The sequence below is a fragment of the Helianthus annuus genome, chromosome 12, assembly GCF_002127325.2.
Source record: "Helianthus annuus cultivar XRQ/B chromosome 12, HanXRQr2.0-SUNRISE, whole genome shotgun sequence".
In the NCBI taxonomy this organism is placed as follows: Eukaryota; Viridiplantae; Streptophyta; class Magnoliopsida; order Asterales; family Asteraceae; genus Helianthus; species Helianthus annuus.
In genome coordinates, this window is record NC_035444.2 from 60,961,517 (window position 1) to 60,985,536 (window position 24,020).

The following is a 24,020-nucleotide window of genomic DNA, read 5'->3' on the forward strand; positions in this document are numbered from 1 at the left end:
CTCTTCTTTTTAGGTTTGGCTTTTTCCAGCCGTGGAGCTTTGAATTCCACAGGTTCTTCTATGTCAGCAATGTAACCAGTAAAGTCGTGAGAGACTTCGATAGGCACTGGATATAAGTTGAGATTCTGGAATGCTTCCGACATCTCATTCATGCTGCATAGTATATATGCAAAATGCAATGTTAAAACTTTGGAACAAAGTTTAACAAACAAACACTGAAGTTTTATTGCATATTACTTTTTTGTACAGAAATAACGGAAATAAACACACTGGAATTTTATTTATTTACGGGATTGTGATTTTTCTTACTAGCCCCAACTTATTGGATATTTAGAGATTAGTATTTTTTGCTACAGTAGCTAGCATATAGAGATTTGCCCATTTCCCGTCTATTTTATCTTCCCAAGGTGTACTATTACCCAACTCTTGGACTTCTGGGTTAAACCTAACTCTCTTGGTTCGGGGTTTCTTTGTCTCCTGACTCTTTTTAAGTATCGAATCCCTTTTCTCTGGGGAAAGTGGATTCTCATAGTTTGCCTTGCGGACAAAGATTCCTTCTTCTAGGTTTACTGGGTTTCTAGAAGAAGATGCCACATCTAGTTTGTGGTAGATAGCAGACAGCTTTTGCTTACCCATACTGTAACTAAAAATAGCCAGTTAATAAAACATATAATCACCGAATAATAATTAGTAAAGTTAAGTATTTTTCCAAATGCTTAATTTAGGCTTAATCAGTGGCTCGATCAGTGGCTCAATTTAATTATTAGCTCTGATACCACCTTCGCTGTCACGGCCCCCGACCCACCCTGGACGGAGTCGGGGCCCGCGAGGCAGTTCCCGTGGTATTTAATTTATGCGGCAGCGGAAGTCTTTTTACAACAGGATCTTTTCACCGTAAAATGCTCGTTTAATATATATTACACAAAGTTTTAAGGGATAAATCCCATAATTTACAATAAGTTGATTTCACACAGAAATCTTTATTTTTCAAAACACGTTTTATTGGTTTATTTACACTGAGCCACTTCTCTGAGCTTGATAGTGCTTTACTGCACTTTTCCTGGATCATACAGATCACCTGAAACATGTTTGAAAAAGGTTTTGTCAGCGGGGAAATACTGAGTGAATCATTCTGTTTTCTAAAACGACCCGTTAGTTATAATTTACAGTATTAAGAGCGATTACAATGTTTCTATCAACCAATTATCAAGAATGGGTATTTGTCACTCGATTCATTTCTGTGACTGTGGTCATACCACTATTGGGTCCCGTTGCCCTAATAGTGACGGTGTACTCACACAGAGTAATAATAACTCACATAGAGTAATATTCACTCACATAGAGTGATAATAACAGTAATGTGCACAATACCCCACATACCAGCTGTAATTTGGTGATTACAAAGACTTAACCCCTGTAATTATAACCTTTGAAAATAATTTGAGGTATTGAAATACTTACTCACAAACTGTGAGAAAACAATTTAAAAAGAAGAATGACTCACATTGCAGATTAACGAGCAATAGATATAAGCCTACTGATTAGCCTTGCTTAAACCTAATTTAACACAATGCACACACACAGGTTAGTAACTAATACAGCAATTACGTCAATTCACGAGATTAAACCTTCACAACGATTAATCAGTGCAATACTCGATAATTCAATCGGATTCACAACGAATAACAGAGCATAGTCCGAATTCGAACAGCACTCTAATATTCAAGTCGAAATCACGACGAATAATCAAAGTACAAGCTCAATTGAGCGGCACCTGGACTATCGTTGGATAGTTATAATCGATCGGACGTTGAATCGTAATAGCGATCGAGTTATTACCCTGATTGCGGCAGCGTTTCGATAATTGTGTGTGTGTGTTGGACTGTTTCTGTGATAACTCGCTCTACGTAGCTCGGATTTACGTCGTTCCAAAGACAGAATTCAAGTCCCAACCCCCTCTATTTATACCCGAAATTTGACACCGTCGCGTAGCGCGAGGGGTACCCCCTATAGGCGTCGCGCTACGCGAGTGGTAACCTATGTTCATAGGGTAGCTACGTGTGTAACTAGGCTTGCTGTGTTGACAGTTTTTCAATTTTCGAATTTGATTGAAAGTTATGAAGATAATCGTTGGCTAGGGTTTATCCCCCCCTGAGTTTTAGGGGCCCTGATCCTGATTCTGATTGTTCTGGAAATTTTAGGGTTAGTGCAGAATTACTTGGGTTTCTTAATTAGGGTTTCCTTAATAGCTAATTACCATCCTAATTATGGATTTTAGTGACAGTTGTTACACTTATGCTCCACCACGCGCACGTGGTCAAAAATACAAGTGCAAAGTGCACCATCAAAGTGCCACATTGCGCCTCATCGCCCACGCCGCGCGCGCGAGTGCGGGTTAGGGTTCGCGAGTACACTTAATGTGTGCTTCCATGAAACAATAAGGATGGAGAGTTCCCACTTAAATACCCCTTTAAGTTTCATCTCTCCTCCTATGTGGGACAAGATGCCACTTTCCCACTTTTTTCAGCATTCAAGTTTCAAACACCAAACTTTGAGCATCGATATCTCATTCATCTTAGCTCCGTTTTGGACGTGGTTTAGTTCGTTACGAAGCTCTTCCAACATAACACAAACCCACAAATAAATATATAAAACCCGCTCATTTTCTTATATTTATTTCTAGTCCAAAATAGGAAAAAATCATTTTCCTATATTTGTGAAAAATGCTATTTTCACAAATTTCTAACAGAACCAACCACCCTTTACGTCACTCAGCTATATACTATATATTGGTCGTAGATCAAATATGATCCCCACGATTATCATTTTCAGGACATAATCAAAGCCCAAACGCGTTCCAACTTCCAACAACTACAACAAATGCATATGCAACAACGAAAACAATCACAACAATCCCAATAAGTTGAACCCAATGTCATTCCTCAAACCAAGAAGATGAAGATGAACTTGTACCAGAAACCCAACCGCAACAATCAAAGATATAAATAACAAGAAAGCAGGAACAAAAAGAATCATTTGGTAAGGCACAAAGCGTACAATGGAGCACAATAGAGGAGGATGCGTTGGCAAGAGTGTGGTGTAATATTTTGAAGAATCCAAGGAAACTTTTATATTTTTTACACTACATACATATTTATTTGGATTAATTTCATATATACCCTTTTACACCTGAAAAAAAAAATCATATACACACAACAAAAACTAAAAACGTCATATATGTCCTTACAAATTAGTTAGAATATCAAATATACACAATTTATTAAAATAAACCTAATAAATAATCATTTTACCTTTATTTCTTTAACTTCAGGTTTTCAGATATGCTCATCTTTTAACTTCATATTTTTATATAACGCATTTTAAGCTTAAATTTATTTTTAGCCATTTTTTATTTTTTCCCCATAAACAGTAGTATTCTCCATATATATATAGGGGAATGATTTATATAAAACCCACTTGTGGTGAGAAAACCCAGGAAACTCAAAGCTCTCGATTTTTTTTTTTTTTTTGAAAAAAATTTACAGATGTAATATACATGTTTTTAAGGGTATTGGGCAAAAAAATAAAAAAAGCGCCGAGTGGATATTTAAAAAAAATAAACAAGTTTTGGTGTAACATATGTTACATTCATCTGACATATGTTACCCAGGAAACTTGTTTATTTTTTTAAAAAATATCCACTCGGCGCTTTTTTGATTTTTTTGCCCAATACCCTTAAAAACATATATATTACATGTGTAATCTTTTTCAAAAAAAATCGGGGGATTAGAGTTTCTTAGGTTTTCTCATTTGTAGGGGTTATATATATAATATTTAAGCTAAATAAATTAATCTAGAAATGAATAAATATAATATTTGAAGTTGGATGTTATATATGAGATTTCATAGAAAAATAAGGATGAAATTGTCATTTATTAAATTGTTTTTAATGAATATGATATTTATAGGTAATATGTATGATATTTATAGGTTTGTATGGGCATATATGATATTTTGCAAGTTTGTAGGGGTATATATGAAATTGCCCATGCTTATTTTCGTATCAATCATTTCTAAGTTTTATTTATTTTTAAGAACAAATGTAGGTAACGCGCAATCGGAAGATAGATTTTGAAACCGCCTTACAGAGCTATGTCATATGTTGATGCAACAAGAAATATACTAACATGTCTATTTCATTAGGTCATGAACATGAAATAAATGGTTTGCATGTTATTACAATAATGCCTATGTCCAACGGCCTAGTGGGACAAGCGATGATGTTGTTTTCAAGACGGCTTTACAAGATACACACTAAAACATAATGGGTCGTTTTAGCACTTATGCTAAGCGGCATGGGGCGCTAAGCCCATGCCACTTTTGTCGAAAATGAACAATAGCGCCCCCAACCCCATACCTTCGGCGCTATTAGGGGACTATTGAGGTCTCGCCAACACAATAGCGAGCATTTACAAGCTGAAATGTTGATTGTTGTGCTTTTTGATGGTTGAAGCAACGATGATATGTTATAAAAAAGATATATTTTCAAAACCGAGTATATATCCTTTATATATACACATGCTCTCTCATATTTTATTTCACCAAAAACCTCTCCATCCTCTGAATTTTTTAACACTCTTAACCATTTTAATACTCTCAATCTTTTTATTTAAATGGCACGTCGTTGGATCGTGGATATCGTGTTAGTCACAAGTTTGGCGGATAGGGTAATTTAGGATTCCTTGATGATGCGCCTCAAACTTGAAGCATGATTAGGGCCGCATTCTACGAATGTGTATGTGACAATTTCCGTCGAAGAGAACAAATTCTTGGAAGGTTTATCTTGCTACGCGTAAAGTGTACACATTTTGAGAGGTGCCACGTCACTGCGTTGAACTGGGAGGAAGGTGTAGCCGAGGATGAAGCGCTTGCCGAGGCACGTACCACGTCCGAAGCAAAGTACACACGGCCGTTTGATCACGTTGCGGCTTTAAGGGTTTTGCGAACCCTGAATGGGGGATTACCGCGACACGCGCTTAGATTATGTTTGTTTTAATTAAATGTTTGATGTTTTATTTTTGTGTTATTTAAATGTTATGCTTTTTATTTCTAATTTATTTAGATGTTTGATTTTTATTTATTTATTTAAATGCCAGAAATATTAAAAAATAATTAAATGTCATAAATATTAAAAAAATTAAATAGGTAATTATTAAAGGGGCACCATTCCATATCGTGAGCTTTATTCTAAAAAAGGCAATGGAGCCACCTATCCTACGTGACGATAATGTGTTGCAATGGATCCTCTAGGGGGCTCCAACCATACCTCGCAACCTTAGGGGCATGGGAAATTTTGAGCAAGTGATCGAACTGGGCACCGGTGCCGAACAAGCTTACAATGGCAAAAGGATCTAAAATGTCCCAATCAGGGGAATACAGTGTCGATGTTTCGGATGCATGTCAACATTAATATTAATGATGAACTTGACGATAGTGTACCAATTCAAGAACCGCAAGCCCGTTGGGATGGACAAAGCACAAAAGGAATCATCGTCAAAAGATCAATCTCCTGGAGATTCCAAAATAGATAAGTTAATGAGTAAGTTCTCCAAATTTCACGAGTTACAAGTGAAGAGGTTTCGGTTGAAGAAAAAACAAAACCATGAAGCGACCGAAAATGGAGAGACTTCGGATGGACACAGAAGCGTATGCAAAGAAAAATTCAAAATAATGATTATCAATATCGACGATCTTCCTCTAGTGGACCGTAAGTGACGGCAAAGATAATGGAAAAGTTGCAATAAAAATGAGTTGTTGTTTTTTTGTTAATTATGAAGTTTTATTTTCAAATTATGTAGCTTTTTTTCCTTGGATTACGTACCTTTTCTAATATTTTTAATGAATATTCTAAATTTATTTATTAAATATTTAACAAAATTAAAATAAATTAATTGTTTGATAAAAAAATAAGGGATGCGATGATCATAACATAAGTTTGGGGATGAAGGGTGGATTGAAATGACTATGATGTGACGTTAAGGTGGTAATTGAAGATGTTGCGAAAAAGATGATCATAAAACATAGCTTAAGAATGACATTACCCGAAATGTAATCCCAAACTCATCCATGATGCTAACTTGAAATATAAAATACTCAAGTTAACAATTATAATTTTTTGATTTTTTAAGTTTCTAACGATTTATTTTAAATATTAGCCGTTTTATTTAAACGAACTAGTTATTTTATCTGCGCGGTTGCAGCGCGGATACTTAGCGAAATTAAAATGGATAATTTAAAGTAAAAGATAAACCGATTTGAGTTCATAATACTGATATTCAGGATCACTGTAAATATTAAATGGGTGGGCTATCGCTTTCCTTTTATGTGATGGTCTGTGCGCATTCAAATACATCGTGAAATGTGTTATAGTTAACAGTAACTGTACAAAAAATGATTATTTTTTGCATACAAACTAAATCTTAAAACACATGATTTATAGTTAAAGTATCATGTGTTATAATATTTCATCTTTCACTTAATATACAAGTATAATGCTTTTTTTTACAATTGAACAATAGTTGGAGAAACTTTTCTCTTCATCATCATAAGCAAATTATTTTCCTTAATGACTAAAAACTTCAAAGTAATGTAGGCAGAGGGACCAAAGATGTAGAAAAGAAAAAAAAAAGGAAAGTGTTAGAATTAAAATGTAAAAAGAGGGGGCAACTTGGTAAATATCACTGACATAGGTATTTAAGATAGGGTAGAGGATCCTGTACATTAATCTAAAAGTGTGAGAAGGGTGAGAAATATTGTGGTGATGACATATGTCCTTAATCTAAATTAATTCAAAAGGGTAAACAAGTAATTTTCTTATTGATTTAATTAATTGATAACCTTCCATAACCGTCACCCTTAATTATAGGAATACGAATTAAGAATTAATCTACGAATTTGTGTCATCTCGTTCAGAACTGTATAGTGTTATGTATTTTTATATAGTGTTACATAGTGTTATATGGTGTTATATAGTGTTTTTTGGTGTTATATAGTGTTATATGATGGATGTATATTGTTATATAGTGTTATATATGGTATTAAATGGTGTTATTTAGAGTTATTTAGTGTTATAGTGTTATATTTGTCTAATAGCATCAGCATGTCTATGATAGATGTATAGGGTTATATATTATTATATAGTGTTACATACTGTTATATGGTGTTAGATAGTGTTATACGGTGTTATATAGTGTTATATGATGGATGTATAGTGTTATATATTTCTTGTAGCAGTTACATATTTCTGGATTTTTTAGAATGTCCGAATTTTAAAATAAGTTTAAAATTGAATCGCTAGAATTTAGGAGTGAATCGCAAGAATTTAGAAGATGTTACCTAATTTGAAACATATACAAAGACACTATTACCCTACAATTTTCAAATCAGTCCAAATAATTAAAATACAATTTATAATTTGTTCCCAATTGATCTCAACCATTAGATCAAAGATCTAATAGTTTAAAACACTTCTCACACTTTTGAATTAATATACACCATCCCTACCCTTTAAGATAGATAAAATAAATATTATAGCAATCTTGAATAACAGGTCAATATACCTGATATTTTACCCAAACATATAAAATTATTAATCTCATACTCATTTTGTACATGATTGTTCGTCATGTTACCTGCCAAAAATGTTCTAAGGGGCTGTTTGACAACATCTTAATGGTTAAGTGCTGAATCAGTAAGAGGTCTGAACCACTAAGAGTTTTGAACCATTAAGAGCCTGTATAACGATTAACTGTTCAGAGGCAAATGTCTGACCAATTCAGATTAGAGGTCTTAACCATTCAGACTCTGTATAAATCTTAACCATTCAGAGGCAAATGTCTGAACCATTCAGACATCAGACATCTGCTGGTGAAACAAACAGTCTGAACCATTAAGTTCTGAACCAGTAAGAGGTCTGAACCATTAACAGCCTCATTAAGAGGTAAACAAACCACCCCTAAGGCTTTTTGTCAACTTTGAGCAACTTTTTTATGTCATCTTTAACTGAAACCGTACAAAACTCAATTTGTTTTAGATACAACTTTGTTTTCAATAAAATTAACATGAAAATGCTGACAGATTTTTTTTAAACATAACATTGGATTTGGATTTTTTTTTTTTTTTTCGTTCAAGCTCCACCACTACGCTCTATCGAATGAAGATGAGCATGAGGTGTAAAGTTTAAGCGAAACGTGGCAGAAGGAAAAGCCTAAGCTCCATTACACTTAAGCTCCTTTACACTTAAGCTAGCCAAGACAAACCCTTTCACGTCTTCACTGCCCATTAAACCGACCATCTTATTCTACGGGTGTCCCTTCTCCCCATTGATGGCCCCTGCTCTCTCTCTCTCTCCTTATGTCTTGAGGAGGTCGCGAATGTTGATAACTTTTTTTTATTGTTATTTTATGGTGCTAATACTCTTCCCAAACTGATTATGGCTTGTTCTAGTTCCTGATTTCCACTCATTATATGTTTGTTTCGAACTTTATTGTTCTTCAAGTCTAGCTTCCCGCTAGCCACTCAATTTATTTTATATAAAATACTTTGCTTTGTTATGAAAAAGATTTTAAAAAAGTTAAAAAAAAAAAAAAAAAAAAGATCTTGCAATCAGCTTGTGAATGAACATTGATTGATGGGAATGATGTGAAAAAGGTAAATGATGATGTCTGGTAATATGAAATACATAAAATAACAACCAGCCGCCACCTACGATAAACATCATCATATCATCTTACTTTTTTCTTAATTTTCATACGTTAATGTTTGCAAGCGTGTGTATAAAAAGTCAACGGTTACAGCCGCAAGTATGGGAACACCACGAGTGGCCGACAACTGTTGAGACATACGTACAGCTACCTACGATACAGTAGTCACTAAATCAACGGTCAGGATTGTCCCTACGCCTACAAGACAAAACATACACCACACGTGGTACGTGATCGAAGAAGTCAGAATGTTTTACGACAACATATCTTTGTGAAAGCGACCCCTTTCAATCTCTTTGTGTTCAAACTAACACCCGTTTAATATCTTTGATTGAACTCTCAAATCTCAAGGTTATCTTTCTAATTATTTATTATACTAAATTACTTTTTAAGTCTCAATATTTTATTAATTTTAATTATTTGAGTCCAAAATCAAAAGTTTAATAGTCTGAGTCTCTAACCGCTCATTTTATAACGTTTTCAGTCTATATGTTTTAGTGTTTTTAACCATTTGAGTCCAAAATCAAAAGTACAAGTGTTGACTCAAAACGTTATAAAATGAGTAGTTAGAGACTCAGGACGTTAAACTTTTTGATTTTGAACTTAAGTGGTTAAAACTACTAAAACACAGGGGACTCAAAAAGTATTTTACACTATTTATTATTCCAAAAGATAATTTGAAAATTGTTGAATACAAAAGTATGTGATTTCTAGCATTAGAATGAATAGATCACGTGTTTCTTGAGACTAGAAGGTATGGGGGCCGGCTGATGCCCGGCTAGGCCCGGCGCCGGACCCCCACACCGCCCCCCTGGGGCTCGGCTCGTCTAACCCGGCAGCCCACAGCCGGGGTTGCTGCTCCTCTCTCCTCCTTCCTTCTCTCACATATACCTATACATACATACATATATATACACAAAGTGGTTCATCCCCCACCCCCCTAGGTCCATCCTCTCCAAGCCACTCCTACGTGGCGCCTACGTGGCGGCTCATCCCCTCCAAGTCCATCCTCTCCATACCCTTTAGTCTTGATTGTCAAATGGTTGATTTGCTTTGGAAGTTGATTGGATCATGGTGTAAAATGCCGATTGGATGTGGAGGTTAGGTAAAGAAGCAATAAGCAATTACGGTTTTAAGAAAAGTCTACAAGGAGTAAGACCACCCGTAGTCGTGGTTCTCTAGGCGTTTTCAAAGCCAAACACGCCGCGGACGGCCCCCATGGGCGTTTGTTTTGATTTTTTGGTGTTTGGCGTGGAATATACAACGCCTGATGGGGCATTCTTTGACCAATAACCAATTTCCAAGCTTTATTTGTCCAATAAGCATTTTTTATGGTTTTTCTTTTATTTAATTCTATTACACCATAATGCCCACATCCCCACTACACTCATTTTAGAAAAACGTCCCATTGCTGACTGGGCTGCCACATGGCGCACAACGCCCAAGGGTGGGGCATTATTTACTCCAACGACTACGCATGATCTAAGGTGTTTTAAAAAGTAATTTAGTTTAATAAATTATAACCATCTCTTGGTTACATGATTTTAAGCATGTCTAGGGTAGAATTCATGTCTTTGATATATATTATATATATGACTAATGAGTCTTATCAGTTTTATCTCGTCAACCCAACACGATGGTGACCCCAAATATGAATTTAATAACGATGAACGTTCACGCCTACATTTCCTTGTATAGTTTTTTAAGATTAAGTGATTGCTCAACTTCAAAAGATTAAACACTTAAGTATGATTCGGGCATAACTTCAGTATTGCTCTAAACGTGACATTGTATTAAAAGGTGACAACATACATACTAATGTCACTTAACCATACCTTTTTTAAACGTCCCTTAAAGTAAATTACATTTTAAGTGAAAATTATGTACATTGTCCCCAAAGCAAATTTATCAAATAGCCCCCTTCTCCGAAACCAACTCGGCTACATGCCGAAGGCTCCTAGAGCGCATTATGTTTAGCAATTTTACCCCTAAAACACTTGTACACATTTGTAAAAACATGTTTATTATAAAAACACTAGCTTTATATGAAGAACAAAGTATACATAGCTTAAAGTTGACCTTTTGACTTTCTAAAAAGAAGGGAACTTTAAGAAACAAACAATAGCTTAAAGGGTACCTTATATGGTTATATCTACTTTTAAGTTTTAGCATAAAATGCTACAGTTTTAGCATCCAGTTGACCACTACAATAACTCGAAGAGATTACCGAAAGCTCTTGATATCCTTTCCACTCTTCCAATGGTTTTAAATTGATTGGATTTTCGAGAACACCGGAATCCACTGATAGCATCGTCTTGTAATCTTTGTCTGCAAACCCGGAAACCACTGCTTTCGGTGCATTGTCCCATGGAGTCCACAATTCTGTGTTTTGTAACAATAAGGAAATAGATTATATAATGCATGGACATGAATACTGAAATATGTGTATTACATGAATCTTGAAAATGTTAAAGCACAAAAATATGTGTCTGGGCATGATTCTAGAAGATAAAAGAAAGCAAAATTTCCATATTACATGAATCTTAAAAGTAGATAAATATATTTATTTCGTTAAGAACCAAAGAACATAATTAGGAAATATAGTTTTATTATTATTTTCAAAGAATACCAGCATCCGGGAGGCCTTCATTACGGATCACAATCGTCCTCTTCTTTTTATGGTCTATAATGGCTATGTTACCAGGTGTTCTTGTATAAACTCGATCGACCTATCAACAAATACCATATTAATAAAAACATAATCCCAATTGTATAAAAATACGTATGCAAATATGTATGTAACTACGTATATACTATCAACCTCTCCATCAAAGGTGATGGCATCTGGTTGCTCTGTGAACCTTTTCCCCTGCTGCAAATTATCAAGAAAATCGAGCGTCTCCAATCCTTCTACTCTCACTTCACTGAAAATAAAAAACCGAAGTCACATACCTGATGAAAACTATTAAAGTTCAAAACTTGATTATAATTCACTAAAAAGTAAAATGCCATTTTCGTCCCTGAGGTTTGGCCATTTTTGCGACTTTCATCCAAAGGTTTGATTTTCCGCATTTGGATCCAAAAGGTTTGAAATCTTGTCATTTTCACCCGGCTCGTTAACTCCATTCATTTTTTTTCGTTAAGTCTGGGGTATTATTTTTGTTTTTATTTAGTAAGGTATTTTGAATACTTGTACATTATGGTAAATGCTTGTACATAAAGTGAAAAAGACTGAATTGTCTGTTAAGTTAACAAAAAAGACGGAAATACCCCTGACTTAGTGGAGAAAAATGGATGGAGTTAATAATCCGGATGAAAATGGCAAGATATCAAACCTTTTGGATCTACTTGCAGAAAAACAAACATTTGGGACGAAAGCCGCAAAACTGGCCATACCTCAGGGACTAAAATGCCATTTTACTCTTCACTAAACTAACCTTATATCAGAAACTAAAAAGTAATTTTGTAAAGAAATTGTGAACGGAAAGGATGTGCTATCTGTATTCTTGATATGAGACATTATGGTCATCTTGTCAGGACCCAAAGAAACACGAAGGCGTAATTCAAAGCTGCATAAAATAAGTAGCCCAAGATTCAAGTTAAATGGTTAAAATGGATAAAACCCATGTTTCAATGAACATTTTATTACCTACGTGGCCACATATTCAAATTATTCGATGATGTTTTTAAGGTTAGATCTACGGAAGATGGGTTTCCGGTGGGAGACATACGCAAGGGGATGTCATCTAATGACTTTACATGGTTCTTTGATGAGCAAATCTCCTTCATTGTCCCCATATTACCTAACTGCAAGGATTAGAAAAACATGAGAATAAAAAAATCAAAAAAAGGAAAGAAATTAGCGGTGGCAAATGGACGGGTTGTGTAAGTGGTCATATCGTGTTCAAACAAATACGAGTGAAAATGAGTAGGGTTGGGTCTATGCAGTTAATATCGGTGATATACGGTTATCGGTCCCCATGTAAAGTATCGGTGTCAAATATCGGTACCGATATTATCGCTGATATTTCACCAATTTTCTCGATATCCGTACATTTCTTCGTAGTTCTACCATTCGTCTTTCTTCTTATTACTGCTATTAGTGTTTTAAGTCTTAATTGTTAATTGTAATAGTTAGTGTTTTGCAAGTTGCGAAAGGTTAACTTTTAATGGTAGGAGAGTATACTGAATTGTTAGTGTTAAATTGCTATATATATAAATTCAGCATGATATTAAAATTACCGATATCCCATCGCGATTACCGATATCTCAAATATCGGTCCTTGACCGATACCCGAATTTTGACCGCATTAACTGCTTGGCTAATTAAAGAAAATTTTTTTAACCCGTATTAAGCCATTTATAGCCAGCCTATAGGTGGTATATACTCAATATGGTGTACCTGTGGAAAGCAAAGCGATATCCCTCCTTTAGGAACTCTTCCGGAAGCCTACGGAGCATGACATATTTCATTTGTTAACGATGGACTACAAGGTTATAAATCCCAAATAATATAAGCTTATCATACATGAATATTAGAACACGTATGCTTTGTACTGATATAACTGCTTTGTGTGTGTAGTATGGGTAACGGGTCAAAGTGCTGACCTTTTTGCTCATAAAAAGCAATTCTTCGCCTAGACTGTTCTTCCATGACACCACTTTCCCACCGTAGAGAAGCACCTGCAAATAAGCTTCCACATGAAAGGATCGCCTTGGCCCAACCATAAGGGCCCAAATTCCATCATTCGGGCCGTCACTTTTTAACTGTCTCCAATATTTCAAAATTTGTCCGTTTTTATTTTTCTTTTTAATGTGAATCATTTGAAATAGGGGATTTTCGAATATTAACGAGATATCTTATGTAGGGGATTTAAGTATTTTAGGCATAATTTAAAATTTTGATCAAATTTATCAGAATTAGCGGCATCCTATACAAGACTCATAGTATGCATTAGAAGATCATCTAAACATATAACCATTTATCTATTGTTTGCTAGAACTTATCTAGCAATGTTGAAATGACAATTTCTCAAAAAAAAAAAAAAAAAAAAAAACGTGTAAAATAATATCCACAATCAGTTTTAGGGATTATTATTTAGGGTCATTCACATATAAATCCTTAAATAATCCGAACTTGCCAAAAAGTCAAATATCTGATTATCACACCTTCTAATAAAAACACATCCAAACATTATGTTCTGTGGCCGTTGCTTATCCGATTCTGATTATCCCATGTCACGTAATAACTTTTTAAAACTACCAAACACTCCCTAAACTGGAACATAAACATAGGAACCTTAAGTGTGTGTTAAGGATGAAGATTAAGGATAATACCTCGGCAGAAGAACCACCAGGTTCAAAAAGCAAAACTCTTGGCATACTTTTATAATCGCTAAACGCATAGTCATTCCTTGGCATTTGATTATATGTACCAAACCACCTCCACAGTCTTATTCTCTTCACTAATGGGTTATCTTTGGTCCAATCCAGCTACACACAAATGCAAACACAACAACAACAACATCAAAACTCTCCACTTTGACCTTCAAAAGTCAAACTTTGGAATTTCAATATTTTAACACCGATTTTGTCACAATTTCACTCCGAATGTTCACAATTCATAATCCACTTTGAAAGGGTATAAAGAAAGAGACACAAAGATCACACCTTTGCTTTTGAAATTCTTGATCTTGATGGATCCTGATGGTTACCCAATTGAAGTTAAGGGCTTTTGTAATGACACCCAAAGCACTTTGACCTTCAAAAGTCAAACTTTGGAATTCAAAATTAATACAAAATTTATTACAATTTAACTCCAAATATTCACAATTCATAATGCTATTTTAATGGGTATTAAAAAAGAGACATAAAGATTACACCTTTGCTTTTAAAATTCTTAATCTTGATGGACACCCAATTGAAATTAGGGCTTTTGTGATGACACCCAATCCAATTTGACCTTAAAAAGTCAAACATTGGAGTTTCAAAACTAACACATTTTTTTTCACAATTTCACTCCAAATTTTCACAATTCATAATCCAATGCAAAAGGGTATTAAGAAAGAGACATAAAGATCACACCTTTGCTTTTGAAATTCTTGATGGATTGTAATGACACCCAATCCACTTTGACCTTCAAAAGTCAAACTTTAAAATTTCAAAACTTTTGCAATTTTTTTGCCACAATTTCACTCCAAATGTTCACAATTCATACTCCAATTTAAAAGGGTATGAAGAAAAAGACATAAAAAATTTTGGAATTTCAAAACTAATACAAAAATTATTACAACTTAACTCCAAATATTCACAATTCATAATGCAATTTAAGAGAGTAATAAGAAAAAGACATAAAGATTACACCTTTGCTCTTGAAATTCTTGATCTTGATGGACACCCAATCCCCTTTGACCTTCAAAAGTCAAAACATTATAACTTCACTCAAAATGTTCACAATTCATAATCCAATTTAAAAGGGTATTAAGAAAGAGACATAAAGATCAGACCTTTGCTTTTGAAATTCTTGATCTTGATGGACACCCAATTGAAATGAGGGGTTTTGTAATGATACCCATTTGGGAATACATGAGAAAGAAAAAGATGAATGAAAAAAGGGGTAACAGTTGACAGAACAAAGAAGGAAAGGAGGTCCATGGTGGTTTCTTTTCAAGTGGGAATCTTTTTGCTGCTTCAACAATTTTGTTTAAATGGTCGGTGGGAAACCTAATGGAATCGTGTAAAGTTAAAACATTTAGCCGCCAAGTCATTTCTCACCCTCCATTTTGATTCCTAAACGATAAAAGGTAACAGAAAATTCACCAGCTTTCATAATATATTCCATTGAACTAAAATTCCCATATTTGTTTGGATGTAATGTAGTAGTGTAATGACTCAATCCAAACAATGTGTCAAGTCAGGATATGAGTTGGTATACACAATTATCCGGGTCTATTATCTCAGCATAAAATTCAAACATATCAAGTCTTAATAAAATCATTTTATTGGCGTGTAAACAAGCTGAGACGAGCTAACTAGCTAAGCTCGATTAGGTTTGAGCTCGAGTTCGTTTAAATTATGAAAGCTCAAACTTAGCTCGTAGGTAAGTTTTAAGCTTGAGTTCGACTGATTTATTATTTATTAATTAACTTATATTAATTATACATCTTATTTTATATAAAGGTGTGTGTGATATGTATATAATCTGGCTATTTTTTCATGATTTTAGTAATAGCTATTATTATTTAAATATATATTAAATATAATGGGGTTGGTTAACGGATAATTTGTGATAACGTACGCAGCGTACAAGATTGAGATACAACATGCGAAATTCATTTTTCACCATGCGATTTTTTTATAACATGTTATTTTCTCATGTTTACAATACAACATGCTAATTTTTCATCTTTCAACATGCGACCTTTTCATCTTTAATATGCGACTTTTTATATTTTACAACATGCAAGGTCAGTGGCGAAGCTTAAAAATTTTCACCGGGGGGTCGGAAGTCACCGAACCTAAAAATTCTATATAAGTATAAAATTTATTTATAAAACCGGGGGGGCGAAAACGTATATACCTGAAAAATTCTACAGGAAACGTACATACATAACACTACTGAGCGAAAAGTTCGGGGGGTCGGGCACCCCTCCCGGCCCCTTGGAAGCTACGCCAATGTGCAAGGTTTTAGCAGTGGCGGACCCAGGAATTTTTTTCTGGGGGTGCGGAATATTTTCAAAGATTTTAGGCCTTTAGCTGTATAAAAATATCGGTTTATAGCGGGTCGGGTTGGATCATGTAAGACAAAAGAACATCAAACTAAAATTTATAAATCATCAGAAACACGTCAAACGTCATTACAAACATATTTAAAATTGTGCCCTACGCGTTTTTTTTATGAAATATATCAAAAATATCATCTAAAGATACCAAACACGCCATAAGTTCATTACATTCTTACTCAATACTCATTGTTCCTAACACATAAAATTTGATCCATAAGTTCATAAAACAACACTAAACACTTAAACAAAATAAACAATCATGTTCAACCATAGCCCATAACTTTCAATTATATTTTTAAACATTCAAGCCCTAATATTAAATGTTGATTACTTGTAACTAATCATTAAACAAACAAAGCTATAAATAAAACAACAAAATCATTTAACTACAAGTCTAGAACAACAAAAAAAATCAAAAAAAATATAAAAAGATTAAACCCTTACACGCCTATGTTTTCTCCTAATCATCACATAAAACAAAATAAATAAATAAATAAATAAATAAACCATACTAGTTCTATATTGGAATTCTGACGTAATATGGGTCGGTCCAACCGGAATTTTGGTTTTTCCGGTAAAAAAGCCACCAGGTCGTGAGCAATGGCGTCAAGTCGCAGAGAGTTTTTTTGGGGGCGGGATTTGGAAATGGAATGGGTGGATGGGTTTGAGTTATTTTATTTAGTTCAAATTTCTTTAGGTTGGGTTTGGGATTGTGTTAATAAAAATTGAATGCAGATTGGGCTTTGATTGGATTAAATAATTAAGTGAATAAGTGGTTAATAATTATTTTTTTTTTAAAGTGGGGCGGTTGAAAATTTTCAAGGGGTGCGGGTGAAAAATTCCAAGAGGTGCAGTCGGAATTTCCGGCGAAAAATAACACTAAAAAATATTTTTTCATGGGGTGCGCCCGCCCACCCTTGGCTTAGGGTGGGTACGCCCCTGGGTTTTAGTTATGCAGTTTATAACATGCGAACTTCAAATCTCGTACGCTCGTACGATAAGGCATATTGTACATTACACTTTCACTAAATATAATAATTAAAAGTTATATAAATAATGGGCTTGTTTAGACTCGCGAGCTGGCTCGAGTTTGATAAGTGAAACTTGGGCCCTTGCTCGTTTACTAAACAAGCTTATTTTTATGCTCGGGCTTGGCCTCGTTTAAGCTCGGCTCATTTCAAACTTTTTTTTTACCAAGCTCGAGTAGTTTGGCCCGTTTACACCCCTCGCTAAGTTATTTCATTATTGATAAGGTATTTAAGACGTGAATAATACTTCAGAGAAGATCTTTTAAAGAAAAATGGGGAGAGATTTTAAGATATAAAATCTCGTATAGATTTGTAGATTAAAATAGTAATAGAATATTTAGAAATATTTGTTACACAATTATGTTAACAATTATAATTATCTTTCGAGTATGAAAAAAACTAACCCCTGTCAAGTTGCAAACTTGCAATAGAAACAAAATTCAAGTAGTAGCAATCAGATTTTAAACACACTGAAACAACATTATATTTATCATCACTTGTTTAGGCAACATAAGTAAACATCATACACACTTACAATAACTGATCCAAGTATGAATCTTTGGAACCAGAAGATTTACCTTGACCAAAATAAGAATTAACCATTTCAGTCCCCCAACTCAACCACCCACCCTGATTCCCATCATTTCGTTCAGCCAAACGCCGCTGTTCTTCAGCCGCAATATTCTCAAGCCGCCACTTAACCATAAAACCTTTCACAGCCTTGGTTCCTTTAATAACAATCTCCATAGGAGGAACTACAAGTGGGTTCTGATCCAAATTCAGTTTGGTCAAATTCTGAAGTTGACCAAATGATTCAGGAAGAATCTGGATCTGATTGTTACTAAGATCAAGCTCTTTAAGGTTTGCAAGATCAGTAATTGTGTCGGGTAATTCTGTTAAATTGCTGAAATTACTACTCAAGTTTAAAACTTCAAGATTCGTCAATTTCCCTATTGAAGACGGAACGCCATGAAGCTTGTTGAAATGAGCATCTAGGTGTTTTAAAGATTCGAGTTCACTAATGGTCGTTGGAAGGAAACGTAGTTCGTTGAGGCCAATCGAGAGTACTTTAAGGTTTGCTAGTCCGTAACCGAAGTTTGTTGGCAAGAACTTTAAGTTATTGAAGCTTGCATGTAATTCTACCAATGACCTGTTGATAAAATAAAGGTTTCATTTATCATATGTGGGTCCAAAAAGGTTTCACCGTTGTCATTTTAGTCCACTGGGTTAACTTCATCCATTATTTCTGTTAGCGAGAAGGGCAATTCGGTCATTTTATATGGCCGAATTGCCCTTTTAGCTAACAGAATTACATATAAAATGATCGAATTGCCCTTCTTGTTAACAGAAAAAATGGATGAAGTTAACCCAGTGGACTAAAATGGCAACGGTGAAAGCTTTTTGGACCCACAGGCAAAAAATGAAACCTTTGGACTAAACTGGCAAAATGACCCAAACCACAGGGACTAAAATGGCATTTGACTCTAAAATAAAAGAGTGAACTACACAGATTGTCCCTATGGTTTATCAAAATTTTGGATTTGGTCCCTAGCTTTCCAAAAGTACACAGATGGTCCTTATGGTTTGCACTTTGTAACTCATTTAGTCCCCAGCTTTTTTCTAAGAATACATAGATGGTCCCTGTGGTTTGCACTTTGTAACGCATTTAGTCCATAACTTGGACATGTCGAAACCTTTAGATTTGTTGGCTGAGGACTAAATGTGTTACAAAGTGCAAACCACAGTGACCATCCGTGTACTTTTGGAAAGGCAGGAACCAAATCCAAAATTTTGATAAACCACAGGGACCATCCGTGTACTTTACTCAAAATAAAAGCTGAGATACGAGTATATAAAGTTATAAAAGAACAAAAATGGATTCATGAAGGTTTAATTACTGAATCGCTTCCCAATGAAGTATAAACTACCACATGTATAGATAAGTAGAATATTTGAAAGTATTACTTGCAAAAGGCGATGCTTTCGGGGAGGGTGTTAAGCTTGTTGCTGGACACCTTCAAGATTTTGAGAGTGGTCAACAAGCCGATGGAATCCGGTAAGGATTCTAAAAGATTTGATGAAACATCAAGTTCCTCTAGTTTCGGTAATCCTGCAATCGAATCAGGAAGCACCTGTTCGACAACATATTAAAACCATGTCAATATTGTATCAGTATCACCTTACTTACAACTCACAAGAATCATAGCCAAGTTATAATCAGTAGGCACGAAATGACCAAAACAAACAAATACACAAATGTATACAGTAAAACGTCACTCATAAAGTAGGGTGAGATGACGACAGTACTTTCCTCTGTGACAAAAGATAGAGAGGCTGCTCTCAATGAGACCCCCCGACTTAAGAACCCTTTTGTTACAGTGTAAAAATTTAAGTAACATAAAATATATATAAGGAAAACACAAACAACTATACCAAAATTTAGGCTTGTAAACGAATCAAATGTTCATGAATTGTTCGGTGGGAAAGTTCGTTTATGTTCCTTATTTAATAAACGAACATGAACACACGTTTTGTTCGTTCAGATATGTTCGTGAACATCCGTTTATGTTCGTTCATTTATGTCTGTTCATTTACGTTCGTTTATTTTTGTTCAATTATGTACGTTTGTGTTCGTTTATGTTTCTTCAGTTATGTTCATTTGTGTTCGTTTATGTTTGTTCATGTATGTTCATTTGTGTCTGTTTATTTTGTTCAGTTACGTTCGTCTAAGTTTGTTTGTTTATGTTCGTTTGTGTTCATTTACGTTCATGAACTGTTTGTTTAGGTTTTAAACGAACGAATATGAACGAACACAAACAGGAACATGCACATGCCCATTTTCTTAATGAATGAACATGAACAAAAAAAAAACTCGTTAGATTATATGTTCGTATTCGTTTTCGGTCAAAGTTAAATGATCAACACGAACAAGCCCCCGTTCATGTTCGTTCAGTTTGTTTACAAGCCTACCAAAAATTGTAGACACTACCGATTGCAAGCAAAATTCCTCAAAATTACTAAAAATAGTAGGCACCAAACACCAAATTCATTCTAGAATACGTGGTACAAACTATAAAATTCAACCTGATTGCAATCAAAATCCCCAAAATTTTAAACAATTCAGATCGACCCACAAGTTACAAACCAATCACTAACAACAAAATCAACCAAACGAGTACAAAAACCAAATTAAAACTCTCTTGAACATTTCAACAAACAGTTGGTATGCATGAACAAAGTTTACATAACAACCATTTTTTACAAAATTAACCCATCAAGAAACTGAAACAGGAACCTGTAAGTGATTATTGGAGAGATTGAGATGAACTAAAGCTGTGAGCTTTCCGAATTGTTCGGGAAGAAACTTTAATTGTTGACCGGAAAGGTCAACTCTGTCGACGATTTCTTCCGATGCTTTGTTTAATACTCGTACAACTTCAAGGTTGACTTCATCGGCATCTTCGTTGACTTTTATAGTATCCTCCATTTTTGTTATCTGATTGTGAAAACAGTTGCAGGTTTTGATCCTTTTTGTTCTTGCAAGTTGGAATGTTTCAGGAATTTGTCAAAAGTTTGACTTTGACTTTGGTCGGTTTTTGTAGTTTTTAGCTTTCAATTTAAGTAGGGTAAAATTACGAAAGTACCCCCAAATTGTGGTTATAATTACGATTCTGTACTTTAAAAACCAAGAGATTCACAACGCGATGACTTGGCACCGGTTTATGTTTGCGGACCAATTCCAACAGACAAACCTTGCTATGTGGGGTGGTGTGCGATCGGCCCAGTTCGCAGAAGCAGACCTCCAACGGACCAAGGTGTTGGGCCCTCCTCTCTCACGTATTAATTTAATATTTTTAATGATGATGGTTTGTGAAGGTTTGGTGTTGTGGAAAACTGGATGGTTTTTAGGGAAATTTGAAATATGAGGTTCATGCACAAACGCATACACATAAACATGCCAGAAAACGTACACACAAACGTGTAATGACCTGTTATAAGAGACAAGTTGGACGAAAAATTGAAAATCCAGTATGTAACATAGCCCGTAAGCATGTTGTGCACGAAAACACTAAATTAAAAGTCTTGCTTTTAAGTTAAAATCACGAAAGTAACCCTTTTATGGAAACGTTACTTTGATTGTGGATTTTTATTTTTCAATTTAAATTGGGAACAATTACAAAACTACCCATATTGTAATCATAATTACAACTTTATAGTTGTATACTTTAATTGAAATCAAGGACATATACTGAAAAATAATCCAGTCAAAAAAATGTAAAGTTCATTGGAATGGGAACGGGAATGGTTAGGGAAACTAGAAAGATAAGTGATAAAATCAGGTTTTCAAATCACATGGTAACACTAAATTATATTTTTTATTATATTAAAATCGTTAACATGTATTAACAGGTACTGAACAGGTAAACAAGTATTTTACCTGTTTAGACACGAAAATTAACAGGTATTTTTGTGTCTACCTGTTTAGTACATGTTACTTGTTAAGGTCTTACACGATACCTGTTAACTTCGTGTAGGTTCGTGTCATGTATTCGTGTACGTGTCTAAAATTGTTGGCCCTATGGGTATGGAACAAGCTTTTATAATCGGGTATGAGGTTGGGTTATCCAAACTCGTCCCAAAATTTTGACTACTATAATACTTTTTTATATAAAAACTAGTTGTTCATCATTTGGTTTGGTTTATTTGGTCCATAACCGAAAACAAAACCAAATTCGAATTCAGTTTGATGTCCTAACCAAAGCAAATGAAGCGAATTCTTGAGGGACAACCAAGAGATGGTTAGTAACAAACTAATATCTTTTTTGTTCAACATCCGTTTAAATTTAGAGCAAGAAAGAATTAGGGTTACCTCACCTTGAAGTGTTGAGGGGACAACCGACATATGGAATGTAGTACGAAGCTAAGAAGTACGAGGCTAAGAACTGTCACGAAGACAAGTAAGCTGCATAGTGGGCTAAAAAGTAAGAATTCATATAAGTTTATTTGAATTTGTGGAATCGGATAAAGATGGGTTATACGGGTTATTCGATTAAACCGAATTTAGGGTTTGTTAAACTAGTAACTGAAGTGAAACCGAACAACCAGTTTGATTACGGTTTCAAACCAAATAATTTGATTTTTCCGGTTTTAGTTTAATAAAGGTGTTCATTATTCGGTTTGAAATTGAATAATGAACACCTCAATTAAAAAACTCATGATATGGTAATAACCAACAGTAGAACTAAAAATCAACATCATTACATTAATCTGTATCACATAAAGATGTCTAAATATTTTTCTAATCAATATCACATAAAGATGTCTAAATGTTTTTAGAGTAAACTGCCATTTTGGTCCCTATGGTTTGGTCACTTTTGCCACTTTAGTCCAAAACTCAAACTTTTTGCATCTGGGTCCCTGTGGTTTCAGTTTTATTGCCATTTTGGTCCAAAAATGAAATCAGCTCATATTTGTCTTATAAAATCCTACTATTTTGTCCTTTTCCGCAAAGGCAAAATGATCATTTCTTTTTTTATAAATATCATATTTTATAAGACAAATATGACCTGATTTGCCCCTGAGAAAAATGACAAAATTGCAGGATTTTATAAGACAAATGTGACCTGATTTTATTTTTGGACTAAAATGGCAATAAAACTGAAATCACAGGGACCCAGATGCAAAAGGTTTAAGTTTTGGACTAAAGTGGCAAAAGTGAGTAAACCTCAGCGACCAAAATGGCAGTTTACTCATGTTTTTATATCACAAGTATGTGGGTGAATCTAGGGATGAGATTTTTTACCGAAATACCGGTACCGTACCGGTACCATACCGGTACCGTACCGATGCCGTACCGCACCGATCATAAACGGTACCGGTATCGGTAATAGATTTTTCGAAACTCGGTATCGGTAAAAAACGGTATCGGTACCGGTATTTTTCGGTAAATACCGGTATTAATACCGAATTTAATAATCATCGGTAAAAAGCATGGAATCCATTGAAGTAAGTTAATTTTTTAATGGTTTGGTTATAAATTATCAATATATATTTTCTTATTTTTAGATTTTTAATATCTTTGTGTTTGGTTGTGTAAGTAGACGACACTATTGTTGAAGAAACCCTTTTTGTTAAACTTGATGGTGACTCGGAATTGGGTAAAAGTCGAACCCATGGATGTTTAATATGTTTACCTCTTTTTTACATTACTCTATATATTTCTCTTGTCCAGTTAATAATGGATGGATGGGTTGCACATGATATTTTTTTAGGTAAAACAACGAATGACACCAAAGCGGTACCAATGTGGTAAAGTACCGAAATACCGGTACCAATACCGGTACCGTACTGGTACCGAATCTATAAATACGGTACGGTAATCGGTATCCATATTTACTCAATTTCGATAACGGTATTTACGGTATCGGTACCGGTACGGTACCGGT

The 24,020-nt window shown here is 34.7% G+C and overlaps 2 protein-coding genes across 9 annotated transcripts; both read right to left on the reverse strand.

Moving 5' to 3' along the window:
- Positions 1 to 10,665: 10,665 nt before the first annotated feature.
- LOC110895084 (putative glucose-6-phosphate 1-epimerase) lies at positions 10,666 to 15,484 on the reverse strand. 8 transcript variants are annotated; one of them, XM_035980596.1, is made up of 13 exons: positions 15,269 to 15,478; positions 15,126 to 15,174; positions 14,847 to 14,898; positions 14,645 to 14,724; positions 14,433 to 14,523; positions 14,100 to 14,255; positions 13,371 to 13,445; positions 13,165 to 13,212; positions 12,412 to 12,569; positions 12,200 to 12,331; positions 11,584 to 11,686; positions 11,392 to 11,491; positions 10,765 to 11,144 (listed from the first exon to the last, which is right to left on the reverse strand). In XM_035980596.1, exons 6-13 carry the CDS (start codon positions 14,181 to 14,183, stop codon positions 10,921 to 10,923), a joined length of 924 nt encoding a protein of 307 aa, XP_035836489.1. In that variant the 5' UTR covers positions 14,184 to 14,255; positions 14,433 to 14,523; positions 14,645 to 14,724; positions 14,847 to 14,898; positions 15,126 to 15,174; positions 15,269 to 15,478; the 3' UTR covers positions 10,765 to 10,920. The 8 variants fall into 8 exon arrangements, with proteins under 8 accessions (XP_021998051.1, XP_035836489.1, XP_035836490.1 ...); XM_035980597.1 differs by having other exon boundaries at positions 14,433 to 14,537; XM_022142364.2 differs by lacking the exon at positions 14,645 to 14,724.
- A 2,549-nt stretch (positions 15,485 to 18,033) lies between these two features.
- Positions 18,034 to 21,157, reverse strand: LOC110895085 (plant intracellular Ras-group-related LRR protein 3). The gene is made up of 3 exons (XM_022142370.2): positions 20,870 to 21,157; positions 19,540 to 19,706; positions 18,034 to 18,724 (listed from the first exon to the last, which is right to left on the reverse strand). The coding sequence occupies exons 1-3, from the start codon at positions 21,059 to 21,061 to the stop codon at positions 18,106 to 18,108; spliced, it is 978 nt and encodes a 325-aa protein (XP_021998062.1). The 5' UTR covers positions 21,062 to 21,157; the 3' UTR covers positions 18,034 to 18,105.
- Positions 21,158 to 24,020: the final 2,863 nt, after the last annotated feature.